This window comes from Bactrocera dorsalis, chromosome 6, assembly GCF_023373825.1.
Source record: "Bactrocera dorsalis isolate Fly_Bdor chromosome 6, ASM2337382v1, whole genome shotgun sequence".
Classification (NCBI taxonomy): domain Eukaryota; kingdom Metazoa; phylum Arthropoda; class Insecta; order Diptera; family Tephritidae; genus Bactrocera; species Bactrocera dorsalis.
Window position 1 is genome coordinate 34,022,330 of NC_064308.1, and position 25,082 is coordinate 34,047,411.

Sequence of the window (25,082 nt, forward strand, 5' to 3'; positions counted from 1 at the left end):
CTACATACAACGGAGTTCAATACAAATTGTGCCCTCCACGAACTATATACTTATGCTGTAAAATATAATGAACAGTTGACTGTAACATTAGAAGAAGATGAATTTTCACAAAAACAGAGACTTGCTTTTAAATTGGAGCAAGTCCATAACATGATGTCAGGAGAGTAAAAATGTATACTGTTTAGAAAGTTATATTTGTATTCGATATAATTTTGTTAAGTGTCTTCACTTCTGTCGAAACAAACGTCTATAAAATCAGTTTTATTCAACAAAAGAGAAAAGAAAGACAACACGTTTACAAGGTCTTTGATAAGGTTTTGCTTCATTTAGTAGCACAACGACAACCGAGCAATAATTTGAAAATGCCAGCGGGGATCACAGCAAAAATACAAATAAGTATTCGGATTTATCTGTATGCTGTTCAATTTAAGAAAGTAAAGTCGTCACTAGATTTCTATTAATTTTTTTTTGTTGTACGTGTGCCAGAGTTTTTGAATGTTTATAAATATCAGAGCAACTAAACTTGATATGAAATGTTTTAGTCTTTTCTATATTCTCTTATGCGGTGACGTACATTTGTTTCTGAGAATATAATTAGCAAAAGCCTTCGAAATTTATTAATCGAACTAAATTTTCAGCTGCGTTACTTTTTACCAATATATGTTATTCTTTCAATTCCATGCATCTATTAAAGTTCAGGTTTACCGTATACAAATACAAAATCAAAATTTTTAATTATAACAAAGCACTAAGTCAACAGGAAAAATTTTGTAATGTTTTTTTAAAAAGCCCTTGAGCATTTATACTTCTTATTGCAGTTAAAAAAGTAAACATAAATCGTAAAACATACAAATATATAATTTGCTGAAACTTTTGCAAATCTCAAAGATACTCATTAGTACTGTTTTTGAAGTATTTCTTCTTTAGTCGCTTTAGATCTTTCCATTTCTTTGCCCATCCGTTACAGATGGAATTGCATAACCACGAACAAAAAAATTAGTGTAGCAGATATAAGGTCATATGAACATAAATAATCGTAAAAACGCAAAAACGACTGATTTTATATGAAATATAAAGTAAAATAAATATTTATATTATACAATTCATTTAGCTTAACAGTATTTAGGTAAAATAATACTAAACATCCAGGTACTATAAGAAAATAAATAAGAGCGCGTTTATTTATTTTGTTGTACTGCTAAGGATGTGTGTAGTGTGTTAAATTATAATTGTAGTAATAGTTGTCTGTACTAATTTGTCTAAAAATTGTAAATGTGTACTGAATGTTTGTCGTAATCATAACAATAAGAAGTGTATTGGTAAATCTATTTGCTTCAAATTGGTGAAACCTATGTCACAGGTGGGAGGTTCACTACACAGGAATATGCAACTTAGTGTACATAAGTAATTATGTATGATTATAAAAAGGTCTATATTATAGTACTCGGATGACAGTGAGAGTACCTCATGACTTTTTTTTTATAATTTCGACATCACTATTCATTTAAAGATAATAAAAAATTAAATTGAAAATATAGGGTGGGCCACCCAAATTAAATTTCGAAGATAGGGCGTAAAAGATTGAGTGTAGCGTTTGCTGTATGGCACGTATGCCTTCTTTCTCTCTTTTGCTTGAAGAAAAATTCGGTTAACATTGCGATATCGCTCACCATTGATGGTTACGGTTCCTTCTTCATTTTCGAAGAAAAATGGGCCGATGATTCAACAGGACCAAAATCCGCACCATACAGTGATTCGTGCTGGGTGCATTGACTTCTCGACGATTACGTGCGGGTTTTCTGTGCCCCAAATGCGACAATTCTGCTTGTCAACGTAACCATCGAGATGGAAATGAGCCTCGTCCGAAAGGATGATTTTTCGGTAAAATTGACCCTCGGTCAAACGATCTTCTGCCCAATCTGCGAACTGTAGAATAGTGAATAGCGACCCATTTCGTAAATTTTAGACTTTTTACTGAATATCTGTCTCTCCGAATGATATTTGACGTTTCCAATGTCGAAATATAGATAATTCGAATTTAAATCGTTAGATGGCCCACCAGTTATTACAACTGTAAAGAATCTGATGGTATAACAACCATTTAATTATATTTTAACGTTTTCTATTACAATGTAACTTTCCCACCTTAAGAGATTGCACCCATGAATGGAGTGTACGAAACCTTTGGCGGCTTAGATTGTTAAGCTGGTCTAATTAAATATTATTATTGGCTTGCTTAAATGCCTGAATGCATGTCATTAATAAAAAAAATGTTCCGGGACTCGAAACTTATTTAATGTAATGGCCCATTCACATTCAACTTTTCGTGCCAATTCGTGCTTTAACGACAAATCGAACAAAGCAACGGGTATGTCACAATGAACGCTTCTCATAACAATGGCGACCGCTGCTTGGCAAAGGGTAAAAAGATAAGGTTGTTAAACATCTTTTTTCGCCTTTCTGTCGAATGTAAGTTTGTGTTTGTATGTGCGCCTTGTAATTGTACAGTTATGTGTGTGAATTATGCGTGCTGTTACTAATTCCATTGTTATTTTGTTATTGTTTTTGTATTTTATTGCTTTTCGCTACAAAATTCCCATGCGGCTTTACACAGTGTGATTAGCAATTAGCACATTCAACGTACCCAGCACCTTAACGAACACACACACAAATATGTAAGTCTACATACATACGCTCGTTGGCCATTTCTGCTGCAAGAAAAGAGCATAATGTGAAGCAAAAGTGCTATGTGAATCAGCCATAAGTGATTCGAATCAGTGATCTGCAGTGAATGAGTTAAACACAACTTTGTGTTACTTGCGAAAAATTGAGTACGAAGCAAGCAAATTATTCACGGAGATTACAAGTGTGATAGGGCACAATAGACCCTAGGTCGCGGTGCAGAACCTCAAATTTCATTCTATTTCTACAAGTGTGATTACTGCTCACTTACTATTATGAGAGAGACAGAGTTTCAGCTTGTGAGCTGCTTAACCTTTATGTGCTCGGGATGGTAAACTTACGATGGCGGTCGGAAGTCTACATTTGTAGCAGTTATGTATTTGTATGGAAAACTTTGTGAACATATGAACAAAAACACTGGCCCGAAGTGTTTTATACTTGAATGCATATTTATTATGTAATATATAATTTTTAGATACATAGATAAGTTGAAAATGTTTAAATATCATTCATGGTACAAAATTTACCCAAAGTAACTGCAAATCTTGCGTGTGGTTTTACGCTTTCCAGCTTCACAATTTTGACAACAAACAGGGTGCGTAGGTTGAAAGTCGTTAGAAATAGCAGGCAAATGGTTCGCAATTGTGCCGGAAACAGGAGAACTACCGAGAGCCGTTTCAATAGCCAGGCGTGTTGGAGCATGGCCAAATACCCTTGGATTTTCAGAGCGCTGTTCAGTTGCTGGCATGAAAAGCTGTTTTTCTTCTCAGGTACAATAGCATTTGTCAAGGGCGTACTGGAAGTAGTATAACAGCTTTTCCCTTTTTTGGCACGTAAAACACCACCAACAATGTCAGCTTTGAAATCCAACGCAGGATAACTCTTGCCAACAGGTGCTACTTCGGACTGAGTAGGCAATTGAGAAGCAAAGTCCTCTCTCGACAGACAAAAACCAAACTCTATAAGTCACTCATAATTCCCGTCCTGCTATATGGTGCAGAGGCCTGGACGATGTCAACAACAGATGAGTCGACGTTGCGAGTTTTCGAGAGAAAAGTTCTGCGAAAGATTTATGGTCCTTTGCGCGTTGGCCACGGCGAATATCGCATTCGATGGAACGATGAGCTGTACGAGATATACGGCGACATTGACATAGTTCAGCGAATTAAAAGACAGCGGCTACGCTGGCTAGGTCATGTTGTCCGAATGGACGAAAACACTCCAGCTCTGAAAGTATTCGACGCTGTACCCGTCGGGGGAAGCAGAGGAAGAGGAAGACCTCCACTCCGTTGGAAGGACCAAGTGGAGAAGGACCTGGCTTCGCTTGGAATATCCAATTGGCGCCACGTAGCGAAGAGAAGAAACGACTGGCGCGCTGTTGTTGACTCGGCTATAATCGCGTAAGCGGTGTCTACGCCAGTAAAGAAGAAGAAGATACCAACGCAAATTTTGATTCGAGAAAGCCAAAAATTGTTGACTGTTCTGTTCGTTTGCGGTCTGCTTTCATTTCATTTGGCACAAATGGTTTGTTTTGACTAACAGTACCAAGAATAGAGAGCCCTTTTGACATCAAATGCCTAGCCAGATTCAATGAAGTAAAAAAGTGGTCACAGATTATGGTTATTCCGGTGTTTTGCCAAGAATAAACCAGTCTTTGCACGACATTCTCTCCTACATTAGTTGCACGACTAGAATTCGATTCCTTTCCTGTGTAAGTCTCGCAGTTGAGAGAATAAAAAGACTTTGCATCGCATGCGAACCAGACTTTTAGGCCATGCTTTGCAGGCTTTGATGGTATGTACTGCGTGAATCTAGTTCTTCCGCGAAGTGCAAATAGTTGTTGGTCAACTGTTATCTCCTGATGGTTGATAGTAGCGGCGAAGATTGTTGTTCGTTAGAGCCCATAATGCAGAAATTGGAGCAGCCTTATCGTTTGCTAGTTGAGCAGCTTTAGTGCGCTCATTATCAAACCGAATGAATCGCAAAATTTCCTTGAACCGAGATTTCGGCATTACAGCACGGTAGTAACAAACTGCTTCTGTACTTCACAATACATCAATGTCTTCATCGTTAGACTTATTAACACCTGCCAAAAATAAGATCCCAATGAATGCTCTCAATTCAACAATTGTCACTTTATTCCACATTCTCTTCTTTCCGTTGAGGTTTTGTTCATTCCACTTTTGAAACGTTTTTTTCGGCTTTGGCGTTAGTATCAACTAGAACTTGTTCGAACATCAATGGGGTGAAATCAAATACACTTGACTCGATGAGTCCATTGGTAGCACGAGATGGGCCAACAGCAGTGCCACGAAACACATTATGAGCACTCAATCGAATTGCTTGATTAGGCAGATTGGAAAGCCAAGTAGTGTTGTCTTTTGAAACCAGCGAACCAAGACGCTGTTCATCTGCCTCCTCCTCCTCGAAATCCATCTCTTCTTCGTAATCTGCTTCAAACAATACGCCTTCTATCTGGTTATCGGATCGAATATCGTCTTCTTCAAGCATCATTTCGTTTTCAGCATCAGATTCTTCGGGATTTATACCAGGTGGTACGTAGTCATCAGAAGAATCATCGAAATCTAGGTCCTCTTCTGCTGCTTCATTAATCTCACTCAGTAGATTCTCAATATGGTTTTGAAGCTCTTCGCTTCTCTGTTGTAAACTATTTTTTTTACGTGCTAGTAGCCAAAGCTGCTTAGAATTCATTTTTAGGAAGCTACTGAAAATTTCGGACCATGTTGTTATAAAAATTTTTTTTTACTCAATTTTTTCTTCAAAAATGCTACAAATGTAGACTACCGAGCACATAAAGGTTAACTTGTATTAAGCAAATACTCACAAGTGTTTGGTTATGAGTTCGCAATACTGCTAAATCTCTGCTTTGGCTTCTCTTACAGTTATGAATCCGATAACATAAAATTTAACTCCAAAAACATATATTTCTACTACTTATAAAATACATGTTCAGTCGCCGCACTATTTGCAGGTATAGTTAATATTTTAAGTACAAATTTTGATATGTGTGGAAAGTTAGTTTTAAGTTGCTTTCACCATTGTATTACGTCAGTTTGTGTTCTTTCAGCCCTATCACGCAATCCATCGTAGAGTGTTTTTTCGGGAAAGTTACGAAACTGCTATCATGCAATTCGAACAGTTCCGAAAGTAAGTTCAAAATTCGTAGAGTTGCATTCACTGAATTCACTTGGAACGGAAAATTTTTAAGTTTAGCGAAATTTTTGTACGACAGTTTTGTGCTAACGGAGAAATAAATTTCCATATGTGGGAGTCATGATTGCTGCCAGGAAACTGAGCATTCACATAACGTATTTTCATTTTATTGTCACATATCTACAAAATATTGATTAAGATGTTTGAAATGCCAATTTGTCACCAAACTTACAATCATGGCATTGATACTAAAGTATCTTTTGCTTTTATAATAGAGAAACTTATCTTTAGTTGGAGCAACGATTTTAATATGTGTTCACTTTTTTCAACGTTACTTAACTCGAGGTTTATCCACTGAAGGCACAAATGGGACTGAAGCAATCTCAATACTTCTTTTAAGATGCAACAAAATGTTGACTGAGCCATTGGAATATCGAAGTCTTTACCCATTCATGCTGCTAGCCTCCTTCAGCTAAAAACCATAAAACCGAAGACAATCGATGAAGTAAGATATAGATGACGATCTTGAAGAACTTGCATTCCTCTCTAGAACATCGAGGACATACGTAAAGGCCGCCTTATTTAAGCAATAGTTTTTAATAAACCTGTTTAATAATTTTAATAAAATTTAACAATGAATTTTTGTGGATTTTTGAACTGTAAATTGTTTCGTCCACATTGAAAGGCTTGCTCTTGTCCCTCAGTGATTTTCGGTGAATTTTTAGATCGCGCCGACTTCTCTCACGTTCGTCCTCAAGCAACATAAATAAAAACGTTAGCGAATACATATTTTGTTCGTAAAATCAATTTGAATATAAACGATTTCACTTTTATTAATCAAAATTTTAATTTTTTCTTCTACCCAGCTGATTTCGAAATGTCAAAATTCAAAATTAAGTCTGGCAACAAAAGTTTCGAATTCACTTGAATTCAATGATAGCAAATTATGCGTATTCGTAACGGACATACGTATTCGTAGCTTCGCTACGATGGATTGCGTGATAGGCATGATAGCCAATGTACTGTCAATATACTTATGTATCTGAATGAACTGCTTCGCATATCGTTTGAAATTTGTTAAAACTTGTGCAAAAGTGTTAGGGGTGTTTTGGAATCTGATAGTTGTCGGAATCAGAATTGAAACCGATCAAAAAAAGTAGTAGAATTCAGTTATTATTGGTTTGATATTCGAAACAGAATATGTATCGGTTTTGGGTCTCACGGAAATCAATTTTATCGGTTTTGCTATCAGAAACAAAGCAAGAAGATAGTCACTCACACATTTGAAATGTAAGTTAAGAGATCAAGTTATTTTATTATTTCGAATCAATTTATCTTGGTTTCTATAGGGGAAAACATATATATAAAGCACTAAATGTCTTAATTCTTGAGTTTTTGAAAAAAAAGTCGGATATTTAAAGATATTATATTTACAAAACATAATAAACGCAGTTTAACACCCAAATGCGTCTTTATTCATTCGATAAATGCTATCTCTTAAAATCTTCCTTTAATTCGGAACTTATTAAAAACTTTAATAGGATTGCTTCCAAATATATTCATTTGCAAGTTTTGTCACATTAGTAAATAGCTGGTTCGAATATTGGTTTTGAATTGAAAATCAGAATTGGTTTGCATTTCTGACAGCTAAGCAATTCTGTCTTGGATTCCACAACACCCCTGATTGGCTCAACTCTACCCAAGAGTTGACGATATTTATATTAATCTCAAACCAACTACCTTCGCTTACTATCGATAGTCGGCCAATTTAAGAAATGGACTTAAGCATTACCAAGTAAGAGTTCCATCGTGTAAGGCAGTGACTATTCAATGATGTTTGCAATGCATGTTGGAAATTCGATTTTTTGTAATATTTTACAAGGCTTTGCAATATAATAGGCGATAGGAAATAGGTGATTAAAACAATTGTTTCTCGTGTAGTTTTGTCATGAGCTGATTCAAGGTTACAAATAAATTGAGAAAGCATGCAGACTAATTTGCTCTGAATATTTATTCCCGTTGATGTCTCGATTTCCTACACCAGTAAAGAAGAAGAAGAAGATTTCTCGAAGTCCATAGACTTGATACCCAAAACTATGTTTTTAAATTGGAACCGTCGATAATTGATTGCATAAAAAAATTTTGTTTGCATAATTCTCAGTCCCGAGATCCGTGTTTACATAAGCATTTCCTTCTTCAGCAACTTTTGTTTTAAATAGGATTTAACTTCGTTTTTCCTCTCCTATGCCATTTTATAAATCGTCCGCGAAGTAGTAGTTGCATTAGGAATTAGGTCATGTATATTAACATACTCACCGTATTTCGATCCAATTTTAATAAGAAAGTCTGCTAATATTTCAAACCCTGATCTTTAAACATAACTACAAAAGGGAGGCAATCTTGTGAACAGACATTGAGAGCGCATTCCTTGTCTTCTTGGCTTACATTTTTCATAACCATTTCCCCTTCAGAAGCGTTAGCGAAGCACTTGTGACGCATCGAATTACTTGTTAAACTTCAAAAAATACTTGCATTTTCGACAGTAAACAAACCCTTCCAATGTGTTTCCATTATTTTTTAATTTCAGCACACACGTTCCAAACAGCATTTTTACCTCGTTTCTGCGTTAATTGATAATAACCATTATCAATAATCTGTATTATTCTCTATTGAAAAGTCATAAATTTTTTTATAATTAATTATAGGACACTGCACCCAATAGTATGTTTCACGTACAAAAAAATAAAAAGTACATAGGCGCAAAATTTGTGTACATACAGTCAAGGAAAAAAGTCTACATACACCCCTTAATTCATGAGTTTTATGGAGTTTGCGAAGAAAATTTAAAAAAAAATTATGTCAATATTGAAGGCACTTTTAAGTTAATTTATTTATGAAATAAGAAAGGAACTCACTTACATAATAAAGCCAACAACAGCAAAAACAAAAACTTAGTATTATTCAAAGGAATTATGAATAAAATTATAATATGTTATCTTTTAGTATTCGGTCGGTCCACCTTCGGCATCAATGCCAGCTTGAACGACGACTTAGCATTGATGCCACCAAATTCTCCGTTATCTTGGGTGCTATTTCGGCCCAGCACGAATAAGGGCGGTTTTTAATGTTTCGCGGCTACTTATGGCAAAAATCGATAAAAACCAAACGACCCACTCCAGACGACGCAATGACATCCCAAACCATAACTTTACCGCCACCATGTTTAACTAAGGGTATGATATTCTTTGGATCAAATGCAGTATTTCATTTTCTCCAATCTTAAACGGCCATCACTTCTGAAGATATTATACTTTCATCAGTAGATAAAACACGTTTCCAGAAGTATATATCCTTGTCTCAAGGCGAAGTTTACGATTCTTGGCTGAAATTAGTGGTTTTCTGGTATGAAATCCATTGCCATGTAAAACATTTCTTATTGTTCAAGGAGTAACAGTTATGTTGGAACATTTTTCGATGTGTTCAGATAATTTTGGGACACATATTTGTGGATCCTGGATGACTACTTAAATAATACTACTAACATCACGTCTTGAAAGTATCTTAGGTCTACCAGTTCGGGGCTTATTTTCCGTACTATTGGTATTATTATAATTCCTAATGATCGTTCGTAAATTAGCACGATTTAGCCTTAGAAAATTCTCCATACGATTTGTTTTTTTTCGGAGATTAACCACAATATTTCTAACAGAAATGTGTAATTAAAAATATGGAGATCAATGACAACTGTTATTAGGCTTTCTTTCCTCTTCATTTTCTGTTGGATGTTAAGAGATGTCATGCTGTATATAGATTTTTTTCCCGCTTATTATTATGTTTTTCCTTAATAATATCTATTTTATAGTTTTTAATACATTTTCTTTCCTGCAAATAATATTTGTTATTAGTGCTTTAAACGTTGAAATAATTTTTTTTCAAATATCACTAATAATTTTCTGATACATCAAAATTGAGGGGTGTATGTAAACTTTTTTCCTTGACTGTGTGTATTTATGAAAAAACTATGAGCTACCCAACTCATCTAATGGTATGCAATGAATAGCTTAAACCATTGCATAGAGAGAAGCAATTTGAGCCAAGTGGAAGCGGTAAGTGATTGTGAGACATATAACGGGATTCTGTAACCAGTCTCTATTTGAGACATTTTGAGGCAAAGTCTCAATTTGAGACTAGTTACTATTCACTAAACAGTCTCTAGCGTTAGTCTCAAAATATTGAGACCTGTTAGTTAGCTGGTCACAAAACTAAAAAGAGCTCTTGTCTGCCATTTTGAATATACTGAATAGAGATCATCATAGATATTAATCGATTGTAGTTTTTTATATTTTGCAAGAAACTCAAACACGAAAAGGTTAAAAATAAATCAATTTTACATAAATTTCGTAAATATTATGAACCAAAGTCAACATATATTATTATTTTTATTGATAATTATGTTTTTTGACTATGTTATAGAAAATTTAATATTTGTTATCGACATATTTATTTTCATTCAAGTTTAAAAACATCTCTGAATAATGAAATGTAATAGATTTTGTGACTGTCACATACAGAATAGCAATATCGTCTCAAGTCTCAAAAACTGTCTCTAACCTAAAATCTCAAATTTAGAGACTTGAGACTGTCTCAAGTTACAGAATCGCGCCGATAATCACACTCATTATTATACAAGCAAGCCATGCAATTGTGAGAAGAGTCGGTGAGTTATGTAGACAAGTTATACACTGCAGATCACTGATTCGAATACGGTAAATAGTACGTGCAAATATTAAAAAATTTGGGTATGTTCGGTTGTTGAAATATTTTAAAAGCTCTGCTTGTGCTTTTTTGGCTTGAATTTTGTCAAATTTGTATAATAAAACTTTTACATGAACAAGAAGACGACTTATTTGTAAAAATGTGTTATCAAAAACGAAACGTATATTTTTTGATTAAATAATGTTATATAAGTTTTAATTTACTTATAATTTCCAGAATTCTTATTATATTTCAATGATATTATACTTTAAGAAAATACAAAATTAACAGATGAATTGCATTTAGAACGCAATACATATCTATCATACATATTACTTCTTAGTATTTCTGTACGTCAAGTGCAACACGTAAACTTCTGAACATTACCCATATCTCTATCTATTATATTATATCATATATGTTATAAGCACTTCATGAAATAATTAAGAAAAAACATTTGCGAAGCGCAGTAATTGGAACTGAAAAATAAAACCCAGTAATAAGTTTGTAATTAGTAATGATATATTATGAGGTGAATTAGTCAGTTAAAGGTTGCATTATACATAACCGCCTATATTTTTACGGCTTGGTGCATTTTTAATTTCTGCATTCATTTTCTATAGCAACGATTTTTTAAAATTATTATATTACTATTGTTGATACTTGATGTATCTTTATAAACAACTTAGCATACGTTTTGATAAAAGTAATAAAACACCAGTAATAATAGCGATAAAACAAGTTTTACATACGCTATATTATTATTCATTAATTTTTTAGTTGGCATTTTGTTTTTGTATGTCATATTCTGTTATTTTTAGACCTATATTGGCTTTGTTATTTTTTTTTTTTTGGTAACAAGGATTACGTTACAAGGAAATTAATTTTAAATTCATTCAGTATGACTACATAATAGAAGTCATTGTAATTAATAAATGTAACTGCAAGAGTTCAACATGTAAATGTGTAAACACATGGTCAAAATAATATGTACACTCCATCAGCCTGCAATCATGGCTTTATTTATTATTATTTATGCCAGTTTCAATAAATTCGATATGACAATGCTCTCAATATTAAAAATAATGTTGAAACTCGCGCTCGATCAAAAAGGACATCAATACAACAGACGACCGTATCGTCACTCCGCCAAACAAGACCTATTCATATCTTCAACAAACATTTCCGGCGATATTGGTAGCATAATATAATAAGAAAGTATAAAAAAGTGGTGCAATATCTTGCGGAGCGAAAAAACTAATTTTTTCGATAATGGTGCAAACGGAACGTTCACCTTCCAAAGAGCAAAAAGTTGCATTCCAGGTTTACATAAAAGGCTGCTAAACATAGTACCGCCAACGTAAAGGTCTGGTCTGCTTTCCATAGTATGGCGTAGGACCAATTCATCGCATAGATAATATGAACACATTCCAACATAAAGATATCTTGGAAAACAAAATGCTGCCGTTTTCTGACGAAAGTGTGTCACTAATATGGAAATTTCAGAAGAATAATAATTCTAAACATACTTCAATGTATTTAAGTTCTCTTAATTGGTGAAGCCAGTCAGTGTGAGTCCAATTGAAAACGCTTGGGAGGAGCTAAATTAATGGTTCGGGAAGCAATTCTTCCAAAATAGTTTCAATTAATACGTGCCGCAATCTTATCTCCAGCATGCCAAAACGAATTTCAAAGTAATATTGTAGTAGTATTGGATATACTGTATGTTGATAAAAAAAGGAAGAAAAAATCGAATAGGGCACAAGAAACTCATACATTTTTTCAGTCACATATACCTGATGTATTTACGATCTTACTCAAATATTTTTAGTCTTCTAATTACCTTCTACAAAATTTATTTTCTATTTTTATTTCCAACATATGTATATATTTTTTATATAAATGATAAAAAATTAAATGTAATATTTCCCTGCAAACGTGAATAAAAGTGAATTTATTAGTAATTGACAGCCATTTATTGACCATGATTTGTTTTTAATAGACCTAGAGTATAACCACTCTGCAAAACCGGTTCTATATGAATGCAGTACATTTATTGCATAAATTCATCTTTTTTGTAAAACGGAAAATTTTGTATTGGAATACCATTCTTTTGAAGTTGTAGATTTATTTGCTTTGGAGCTGAAGGGTGCCTGAGCATTGCATAAACCTACAAGTAACAAATCCTATCATTTTCACCCATACCTTCACAGGCGAAATCTTGTAGAATGACAAAAATTACATTAATAGCTAGATTCTGTAAACAGTCTCTATTTGAGACATTTTGAGGTAAAGTCTCAATTTGAGACTAATTACTATTCACTAAACAGTCTCTAGCGTTAGTCTCAAAATCTTGCCTTAAATTTGAGACCTGGTAGTTAGCAGGTCACAAAACCATTAAAACTCTTGTCTGCCATTTTGAATATACTGAATAGAGATCATCATAGATATTAATCGATTGTAGTTTTTTTTTATATTTTGCAAGAAACTCAAACACGAAAAAGTTAAAAATAAATCAATTTTACATAAATTTCGTAAATATTATGAACCAAAGTCAACATATATTATTATTTTTATTGATAATTATGTTTTTTGACTATGTTAAAGAAAATTTAATATTTGTTATCGACATATTTATTTTCATTCAAGTTTAAAAACATCTCTGAATAATGAAATGTAATAGATTTTGTGACTGTCACAGAATAGCCAAATCATCTCAAGTCTCAAAAATTGTCTCTAACTTAAAATCTCAAATTTAGAGACTTGAGACTGTATCACAGTACAGAATCGCACGGTAAGAATGTAATAGATTGAGGGAAGACTCAGGGCAAAAGCTCAGGCAATCCGTTAGGGTTTCCTAAATATGCTTTCCATAGGGCACGAGTGTGTTGCCGTGTTATGCTCTCCAATTTATTATTTTAAGTACGTTTTTATTAAATTTTCAAATATATTTCGATTATTAAAATTCAAATTTACCTAGTTTTGATCAAAATTTTATTTATTGTATCAAAATGTTGGTAAATCTTTTCTATTTTATTAAAAAATATTTGAAGAATCCATCTATTTTTGTTTAAATTATTACAAATAGTTTTGTTTAGTATTGTATATTTTATATGTGTGAAAATAGGCCTCTTGGGGGGGAAAAATATTGCTATCTCGCCTATACTGCAACTTCTTTACTAATTTTAAGTCCTTTTATTTAAATATCTGTGCCGAAAAATCAACTATTTCCATCAGGTGATCTCAGCTGTTGACGACCATATGATTCTTTTGTTACTTGTATGTTTCTACAATGGCCTCGAGCTACTACGTAATAATTACAGCAGTACGGCAACTGTGTTGCAGGCAAAAATGTATTGTAGCCAATTTTTAACAAGAACGTGATTCTGTTGCAAGTATTGCCAAAAACTTACCCAGAACAAGAAATTAGCAACACTGCCATCGCGATTGCCATCTCAAACACACTCACAAGTTTTTTTTGCAATGTATCTAGCGAACCAACTTGAGAAATAACGGAAACCTCAATACGTATAAATATAAGTAGTTTAAAAATTTTATATTTATGCTAAATCTATTACGAACTGTGTAAATTTTATTGATTTAATATGAATTACGCTATTAGAATGCAATGAATATTGTTTACTATTAGCTACGTAGTTAGTATGCATCTTTAAATATCATATGAGCAACATTGTGAAAATTTGCGATGCAGGAACAAGCATTGTTAAGCATTAAAAAATACGAAAACTTAACCTTAAAATAGATAGGTATTTATTTTTCCAGCTCTTCGTTAAAATTGCATGCACACTCTATTAGAATAGATTAGAAGTATATATGTATATGTAACATTTAATTAAAGATTAAGGCACAATTCCGATTACTTTGGCGCCGCGATCTGAAGGTACCGTTGGAAAGAGGAAGTCCTCCTGATTAAAAAATATATAGGGTTATAGGGTCCGCAAACGCTTAGTTTACGAGATATTCGACCTTAAAGTCCGAAAAATCGCAAAATTGGACCATTTCAAGACGCTATTTCACCACATTAAACGCACTTTTTTCACATTTTTCACTTCAAATTAATTAATTTACACTATTAACTTTTAAATAAAACCACATTTTACACATTTAACAGGTTTTTTACCTAAAAAATCTTTATTTTAAAAATTACATTTTACGCTTGTTTGAACCTCATTTGTTTACCAAAAATTACGACGAAATGGAGCGCTGCCATGTGATGATAAGGCAATTCGTGAAATTCCTCTTTTTTCGCAAAATTCCTCTATTCATGCATATGGATATTTTCTTGTATAAATTTATTAAGCAAATAAGCAATATTATATACGGTAAATGTTCAGCAGAGCGGCTTTTCCGAAAACGTGCACCAATTTTCACGGGAATTGTCTTAAAAAATTCGTTTTTAATTCCGATTCACGAATGTGTATGACGCGTTATTTAATTTTATGTTATTAATTGGAAAAATAAAAAGAGATTAAAATATCGATATTCTCAATATTCGAGTCAGAAAGAAAATTTGTAAAAATGAGAAATACATATTATAAAAATAATAATAATTGGAAAAATAAAAAGAAATAAAAATATCGATATTCGCAATATACGAGTCTGATCGTGAATTGGCAAAAATGAGAAATACATAATAGGAAAATTTATAATTAATTATTATTGCAGAAAGAAGAAGAATTTGGACACAGAAGAATTTTGAACACCGGGGTTTTGGACCGACCAGGGATATTATTTTTCGAGCGCTCGAAAAATAATATCCCTGGTCGGTCCAAAACCCCGGTGTTCAAAATTCTTCTGTGTCCAAATTCTTCTTCTTTCTGCAATAATAATTAATTATAAATTTTCCTATTATGTATTTCTCATTTTTGCCAATTCACGATCAGACTCGTATATTACGAATATCGATATAAAAACGCTGTGAAACGCTAAAAAATTCTTCACTTTTGGTTTTTAAGGTGTGGCAACGCTGGTTTTCCTCGTAAATATAAACACTCTAAACTTTTCAGCCATAAATTTTATATGTGATTTTAAATTACTAAATTTGGCTGAAAAATTAAGAAATGAAAGTGAAAATCGAACTGATTTCAATGTTAAGAGTGTATATTTAATTATAGTGAAAGAAAAACGTGAAAAATTCTGTGAAACATGGAGAAATAACATGTGTTCTTAGTGCGAATTTTTGATTTTTTAAACGTGAATATTTTTAAAAATATTAGCTATTTTCACATGATTTTTGGATATTCCACCTCTATAGAAGCCCCCCTATCCGTACATACCCCATTTATACGGAAATTCGGTTTTTTTACCCCGCCGCCAAAGTAATCGGAATCGTGCCAAGATTAATATGGTATGTACATACATTTGTATGTACGAGGTGTGTTCAAAAAGTATCACGAATTTTGTGTTTTTTCAAAAATTATTTATTTATTCATGAATATCTATTTTGTCCCCTTCAAAGTAATCCCCATGAGATATTATACACTTGTGCCAACGGTTTTTCCAATCTTCGAAGCAATTCAAAAAATCATTTTTTTATCTTCTTCAGCTCCTCCTTCGATGGCGTCTTTATCTCGTCAAGAGAAGCATAACGTCGTCCTTTGATGCGCCTCTTCAGTTTAGGGAACAAGAAAAAGTCACAGGGCGCCAGATCTGGGGAATACGGTGGTTGCGGCATCATTAGTGTGTTGTTTTTGGCCGAAAAGTCGCGCACAAGCAACGATGTGTGTGAGCAGGGGCGTTATCGTGGTGCAAAAGCCAATTTTTGTTCTTCCACAAATCCGGGCGTTTCTGGTGGATTGCTTCGCGCGAATTGCGCATAACTTGCAGGTAATATTCCTTATTGACCGTTCTTCCATGTGGCAAGAACTCGTGATGCACCACGCCCCTGCAATCGAAGAAAACTATCAGTTACGAATCGCGATACTTTTTGAACACACCTCGTATGTATGTTCATAGGTCTATGTTGATACACATTTATCCACTTAAAGGATGAAAGTTTGTAAAATTTTTAAATTGCGAGTTAAATCTTAAAACGTTTGTAAAAATGTTAGGTCATATGAATGCTCTGTAAAAAGGTGCTTTTGTGCATATGTCAATTTGAATACTGCTCGATATTTACCAACGCGAATAAGTAGTAAAAATATAATTTCATTTACGCGATATTATACTTATATGTATGTATCTACTTTTATATATGTATATATTCATACTACGAGACTACAGTACATTAATTAATTTTAATGATATACAAATGACTTATAATTATTTTACTGGCATTTTCCAGTAAATTTCTCTAGTTTACATTATGAATGTATGTATAATGTATGAATAATTGTGAACTTAAAACAGATGGAACATGAAATTTTATCACTCAATTCAAACTCGACGTGTTTTTACTTTTCTTACGTCTCTAATTCTCTTGTTTTCTGTTTATAAAATCCAGCAGTTAATACATTGATTTTGAAAGTTTCAACTTGAAAACAAGATAAAAATATAACAAACGTTCTTAAAATACGTTGAATACTCAATATGGGATAAAAGTTGTTTCTGAACCAAACAAATACTTTGCAATTTGCTTGACTCTGTGACCGAATTTTTACTCAATTCAAAAAAAAAAACTGAATATCCAAAAACACAATTATATAAAATACTAGGCACAATTCCGACTTTTACGGTCGGGTAAAAAACACGAATTCCGGTATTAATGGGGTATGTACGGATAGGGGAGCTTCTCCAGAAGAGGAATATGCTAACACTTTAATTTTTTAAATTATTCCCTATCAAAAATTTGTGTTAATAACACACGGTATTTCACAATGTTTCACATTTTTTGTATATTTAAATATACACTCTAAACATTGAATTTCACTTTTATTTTGTTATATATTAGCTAAATTTATTAATTTAAAAATCACTTAGCACACTCATCGTTGAAAAGGTTAGATTGTTTACAATTATGAGGAAAACGAGCATTGCCACATCTTAAACACCAAATATGTATGATTTTCAATGATTTTTCTTTGTGATTTTTTTTCCTATATTAACTATAATACAAAAATACTTTCCAACATATTGTAAGCTATAATTGAATTGTGAACACTTTTATGTACTCGTATATGTATAATATGTGATTTATATGTAATACACACAAATATGTAAAATTTTATGATAATATTATAAAATTTATATCATAACGGGGCGACTGAAATATTTTCGCGTAGTAGTACTTCCTATGTTGGCGGCCATCGGCCGCGCTTTAAAAAAAAGAACCCTTGTCGAGCTAATACTCGAGGTGACTGAAGTACTTTTACATAGTACTCTTTTAAAAATCTAAGTATATTATTACCTAATATTATTATTTAATATTACTTTGTTGCTTATTAAATTTAAATAAGAAAATATCCATATGTATGAATATATTGTTAATACTCATTTTAATTTGAAACATAATTTATAAACGCTTGTTTTTAATAGAACTAAGATTGCTAAATAAAGAAAGAAGAATTATAGCGGAAAAGAGAAATTTCAGCGAATTGCTCAAAATTGTTAAATAAATGATGATGATAACGACTATAAGAAGTCATTTTTAAAATTTAAATTTCTTACTTATAAAACCTGCAAACAGAGTAAATTGTGAATCTGTTTAAATGTTTACAGTTTATTTAAATGAAGTTGAAGTGAAAAATGTGCATGAAGTGTGTTAAATGTAATGAAATAGCTTGTTGAAAAATTCAAATTTTGGGAATTTTCGAACTTTAAAGTCGAATATCTCGTAAACTAAGCGTTTGCGGTATCTATAACCCTGTATATTTTTTAATCAGGAGGACTTCCTCTTTCCATCGGTACCTTCAGATCCCGGCGCCAAAGAAATCGGAATTGTGCCAGAAAATAATATCAGAAATAAAGCGTTTTGGGAAATGCTGCTGCAGTGATCAACCCAATCAATCAAGCAAATCGAATTTTAGTAAACTGTAAAATGTTTGTTTAGCCTCACTTAAGAAATTTTACTATATAATTCCATATTATAATTTGTTAATATAATTGTTTAAAGATGATTTACAAGACATTCACTAAAAATACGTAGTTAGAAATGCAAATGTAAACAATGAAATAGTAAATAAATATAATAGGTTGTGTGTACTTTATATGTAAAATTCCAACATTTCCATTACTACTACACTTATAAACATGAGCATGTAAAGTATATAAAAAAATGTTTAAACGCCCAAAAATACATTTTAAAGATATATCACAAACAATGTACGCACAAAACTATAACTACATAAAATACGAAAGCGTACACGCAATTTACATGGGTAAAATTCGAGCAACTTTATAATTGGAACATATAAAGAACTAACTATTTCGGGTTAATAGTATACAACCTGTTGTTTACGCAATTTAGCATATGATATTAACTTTTTAACTATTCATACCCATGCTCGAAATGTAGGTATCAGAGATAAAGAGACCCAACTCTCCTGTCACTGGAAATGTGAGAGCCGCTCACCTACCGAACTTTGACAGTTGACTGGATTGGGTAGGTGTTCACGTTTTGCAATTGGAATGACTGGAACGGCCAGATTGAAATTATACCAAAAATATACATATGTGAACGGAGGAATTTGTTGCCGCCGTTCAAGATCGCTAATAAAAATTTAAAACATTGAAAATCAAAGAAAATACGAAATTTAAATATATTTCATGAAACGTTTTGTAATTTGATGCATAATAGAATTAATTTTCTATTACAATTGATTAAAAACATTTATTAATTGAGAACTAACAGACTTAATTCACCTTATTAAGTATTGAAAGATCGAAAGTCAGTTGTTTTAATATACCATAAAATCATAAAAAAGGAATTAAGTAGTTTCGCCATATATTAAAAGTCCAATATATTAATAATTTGCAATCGTAATAAATGTTGGGTATTTTAATTTAAAATGCCCAAAAATTCTTATTTTGTTCGATCTGGCCATAATGGAAAATGTTATAAAAAACGCTTATTTTGAGGCGCTCTCACACTGGAATAAGTTGGGCATCCCATTATCCCTGGTAGGTATTGTGTGTTATTTGCGTAATCTTGAAATTCAACTATTAAGAACATACTTCTGTATTCTCATCATATGTCAAAATTATTCATACGCTTACACATGTTTCGTGCTGAATACATAGAGAGCGACAGACTTCAAGCGATGTCTGTCAAATAATAAAATACACATGTTCTTATGAACGCTGTTATGTAGTCGTGTAGCTATCTAAATAACTGTGTATTTGACAGATGCCCTTGAAGTTTTTTTTTCATTTTTTATTTTTTTTTTGTTTCCGAAGGGGGAATCTGCCAGGGTGAGACTCGTAGCATGCACGATTCATATTGTCCGCTAAAGTACACTTCTTTCGGGATCACGCCAGACAGTAATAGACCTGCGGGACCGCCGTTAAACACTACTTCGCAGGACCAAGCTGGACGATAACTGCCTCTTCACGACCTACCGCTCAGGTTATTTATGTGGTCTTATGCTTCTTCGCTACCTTTCTTTCGTTCTGAGTTCTAGGAGCGCTACTGCGGCCAAGTCTTTCATTTTAGCTCACACCAGCTGTGATCGCAGCTGACTCACTATGCTGTCGGGCGTCATCCTTCCATTTGTCAGCTTTTCTATGGTGTCTCTCTCTTCTACATTCCTCGAGCAGGAGAAAAAGATGTGCTCTGCGTTTTCTGCTGCATTTCTGTAGAAGGAACATTATGTTTCGTCATCGTGGCCAAATTTGTGTAGGTATTCCCTGAAAGAGCCATGACCCGATAAAAACTGCGTTAAGTAGAAATTTGTCTCGCCGTGTTATCTGTCAATCCAGGCCGATACATTCTTAATTAATCTATGTGTCCATCTTCTTTTATCTGCCGCATCCCATTGCTTTTGCCACTCATCGAGAATTGCCTTCCTCTCCTTTGTGGGCTCGTCGACCGTTAGGCACCTATTCATGGCTTTTGTTTTACGTTGGACTCTACTTAACTCAGAGGCCATTATATCCGGTGGCATAAGACCAGATATGATAGCACTTTCTTCGTGCGACACAGTTCTAAACGTAACTTTCAGGGCAAAAAACCTGGACACAGCCTTTGCCATATTGACACAAGTTTTTTGATGCAGGACTGTCCCCCTTACGGGAGCTGCGTAAATAAGCATTGACTGGCTAAATTTAGCCAGCAGAACTCTCCTACTTTGACTTGGGCCACCAATGTTTGCCATGATTCTCGACAGGACCGCAGTCACTTTAGCCGCCTTTCCACAGGCCTTTTCAATGTGCGTCTTGAAATTGAGCCTCGTATCGATCATAACACTAAGGTACCTCAGTGAATTTTGCCTTACAAAGTTATACCCATCAATGTTCAGAGTGACCGTTTCTAGCTTTTTCCTGCTCGTGATGAGCACTGCCTCGGTTTTTTCATCTGCAAGCTGCAGCTTGGTAGGTACTCGTAATCCAGTGTTTAATTTTCTCCACGGTCTCATTGCATGTGTTCTGTATCTGTAAGGGTACTTTAGCTACGATCGTTATGGCAATGTTGTCCGCATAGCCAATTATCTGTGCTTCTTTTGGCAGCGGTAATCGTAGCACCCCGTCGTACAGCACACTCCAAAGTAGTGGGCCTAGTACGGAGCCTTGTGGTACTCCAACTGTCACCATTTAGGTTTTTTGGACCTGCATCGGTATCGTACAGCAGTAGTCTGTCGGACAAATAGCTGCTAATTGTTCTCAGAAAATACACCGGGGTGTTTCTTGCCTCTAATGCTCTCAGTATATGTGGTCAGTATGCCGAGTTGAAAGCGTTTTTCACGTCCAGCGTAACAACTGCGCAGTATTTTTTATCTCCATGCATCCATCTGGTCCCCTCTATGGCTTTGGCCGCAATGTCCGTCACTTTTCCAACTGCGTCTAAGGTGGACCGATCTTCTGAATCCAAATTGGTTTTCAGATAACCCAGGAGACTCTTCTTCTAGATGGCATTCTAGACGTGTGCAAATTTGTCTTTCCAGTATTTTGACCATCGTAGCGATCATGCTGAGTTGGCGATACGCATTTGGCTCTCCCGTCGGGTTGTTTGGCTTTTGGAGAAGAACCAGCCGCTGTTTCTTTCAAACTTTCGGGAAAACTCCTTCATTCAGACATCGTGTGTAGAGTTCAGCGAATGCCCTCTTGCTATTGTTGATCGCAATAATTTTCACTGCTTTGTTCGAGATGCCACCAAGTCCTGTTGCCCTTGCATCGCCAAATCTCTCCGCCACTTTCATTACCTCTATCTCGTCTACAATTGGGGATTCCATCACGGTTGGTTTCGTTTTACTCGATTGGGGTTCTTTCGTTGGGAAAAGCGTATTCACCACCTTTTCTAGGAGGGTCGGACAGGTCGGTTCTTGACTTTTACCTCCTCTGATTTTCGCCATCACTATTTTATACCCCACGGATGCTCGTCCACCTTTTCACATAGTTCTTTAAAACTCGAAGACTTACTTCTTTTGATAGCCTTCTTGAGTTCTTTACGTTTTCTTTTGAAACTTTCTCGCAGTTTTGTATGGTGTGGCGTACCTTGGCTTCTTTGGCAGAGGCGGCTCGCTTTATGGCATTCGCTTCTTAATGTGCTGATCTTTTCGCTCCACCAGTATGCAGGCCTTTGGGTTATGTTGTGCCTTTTTCTAGACATAGCAGCATCACAGGCTTTACTTATGTTCGTCACCAGTTTTTCACCATGTGTTCAACGTTGACCGCACCATCTAGGTTCCCATCCAACATAAGTTTGAAAATTTCTTCATCCAACGTTTCCACCCTCCATCCTTTTTTTGCTGGATCGAGTTTGTGTTTGTTTGCGGATTTCCAGCAAGATGGCCAGGCGATCGCTATGTGTGTAAAAATCGCACACTTTCCAATTTGCAGATCGAAACAGCATGCTGCTGCGAATGTAATATCTATTATCGATCCGCGTCCATTATTTTTAAAAGTGTTTTTAGAGCCGGTATTGAGCAGCACAGCGTCTAACATAGAAAACGTTTTGAGTAGCTACTGTTGTGTAGCTACTACCCCATTCAATTGTCCATGCCATGAAATCGTCTGCTTTCACGTTTGGCGTGGTAGTGAGGGCGTCTCGAACTAGTACGAGACCTCGAGAATTATTTCGTGGTTCCTTGCAACATACGCAGCTGTAGAAATAAATGCCACCTATTTTCGCTCGTGTATAGTAAGATCTGCCCAAGAGCGGCTTATCTTTGTTTTCCTTGTCGGAGAACCATGTGTCAGCGTTTATGTTTTTATATTGCTCACACACTATCGCCACATCTATATTTTCTTCGAAGATTGTTTGTTTCAGCATCTCTTGAGCAGCTTCACAATGGTTTAGGTTGATTTGGACAACTCTCATTTTGTATTTTTAGACGCCGCTTGATATACTCTCTATGCGCTTGAAGTTTGTCGCTCGCTAAGTGTTCAGCACATTACTGTCGTCCTTAAATAAAAGCGGCAGCGGCAAATTACTGTCAAAATTCCTTCCGGCAATAGAATTTGTAATTAAATAAACCCAGCGGCAACGCTGAGCGTTAAAGTGGCCAAAGCGCACTAAGAAGTAAAGTTGGCTGCAGAAAACGATGAAATTGTAATTTATCTAAAAAATTTCTTGTCACGCGATGTTTAATGCATGTTCAAATTCATAAGTATTAATAAAATATTAATTAATTTTTTTTTTTTCATTTATTTCTTTTGTACTAATTTCAGAATTTAATTGAGAATTTGACGTAAAGTTATTGCTTTATTTAGGGATGCCGCGTCGGCGTTAACGCTGAGCGGTTAAAAACGTGACACTCAAAGCAATTATTTAAGTACGCTAGTTATGTACATAGTTTAAACTTTAGAAATGTAAGTGATTAGCAACGAAATACTTCTAAATGTATAATTATTAATGAATGTTATACCAATAGTTTGAAAAATCAGTAACAACATTTCTATAACTGCTTGTGACTTTTGAGAATACACACAAAAGAACACACAGAAAATAAGAGCACAATAATCACATCATATTTCAACAAAAAGCCCTGAAATAACAACGCACAGTAGATATATACTATATATGTATGCTATACATATGTAAGTATATTTTATCTAGAGATGAGCGATATTATGATTTTTCGATATCTGTGATTTCAGTGATTGCTATTTTTAAATCACTGTGATTTTATATTGCTATTGCGATCGCAACTAAGTCGACGTTTAAACGTCGTTGTTGTTGTTGTAGCGGCAGATTCTGCCAATTTGACACTGTTTGGCCGAATAAAACTCCGGGCATAGATAACTTGATACGAGACTCTTTGGTTCGAGAGAGAGCTGTCAAAACTTGCATTTTTTATAACATTTGCCAATGATGCCACTGCTGAAAAATACTAGATTGGGTTTATAATAAATTATACAAAACACTAAATTAAACACTTTGAAAATGCATACATATATAAATGCTAAAATGCAAAATCATTAATTAATTTACATTAACTTTTATTTTGCCAAAATATGTTCGCATAGTTCAATGAAATTCCATTTCACATTAATTTCGTCAAGTAATTATAGCGCTGCTCTTCTGGCATCCCGCCTGTTTGACTAACTGCTGATTGGCGTCACCCTGATTGTGTTTTGTTGTCAACTCAAAAAACAGATCAGGGTGCCCTACCAGCTGACAAGCGAGAAAGCAAGAAAAGAGATTCTGATCAATTTATCTATGGTCCGGGTCTGTTCCACTTACGTAGACCCGACTGTCGTGGGAACGACGGAAACATTTTGTCGTTATTGGCGGCAAATTCTCTTTTGGCTCCTGTAACTCGAGTCAAGTTTTTCCGCCTTTCTTTTCACTACATTTTCGCAAATGTTGGAGCGGTTCGGCTACCTGACACTTAGAGCGTATTGCATAGTTCATTTGTAGGTTGGGATGATAGTTTCACACATTTCTTAGAAGGAATTACCATTAGTGTGGTTGATAATTTGTTTGTTTAGAATACCCGCTTTTAATATTTTCAAGACCAAATAATTAACGCGAGTTTCCTAATCTTTGGGAAAATATTAAAAACCCGTAATTTTTTTATTCCATCATTTTTTCTGAAATTAATTAGTTACAATTCTTGTTTTTATCACAAAAGGTTTTCAAATTTGGTTTTAACAATAAGTAATATTAAAAATTTTATTAAAACAAATTAAAATATTCCATTTTGATTATATTTCATCTACCACTTCAAACATCCCACTTCACTTCTTTTCCTTGATACATTTCCTGCCATTATTAAAAATTGTAAGAACGTTACACTCAAAACTTCAAACCGCTATGACGAAAAATAGCATATACGATATATACAATACCCTCAATAATGTTGTTACTTTTCTGCTATTTGCTATTGTGATCGTAATTCACAGGTTCGAACCGC

General features: G+C 34.2%; 1 protein-coding gene across 2 annotated transcripts in view; it reads left to right on the top strand.

The window, feature by feature from the left end:
- The window catches only part of LOC105227174 (plexin-A2), a 103,617-nt gene that overhangs the window by 73,766 nt on the left and 4,769 nt on the right, over window positions 1-25,082 (top strand). For both annotated transcript variants that reach the window (XM_049460051.1, XM_049460049.1), the window contains exon 9: window positions 1-25,082. This exon is cut by the window's right edge and continues 4,769 nt beyond it. In XM_049460051.1, coding sequence (XP_049316008.1) covers window positions 1-168 — 168 coding nt within the window. In that variant the 3' untranslated portion in view covers window positions 169-25,082.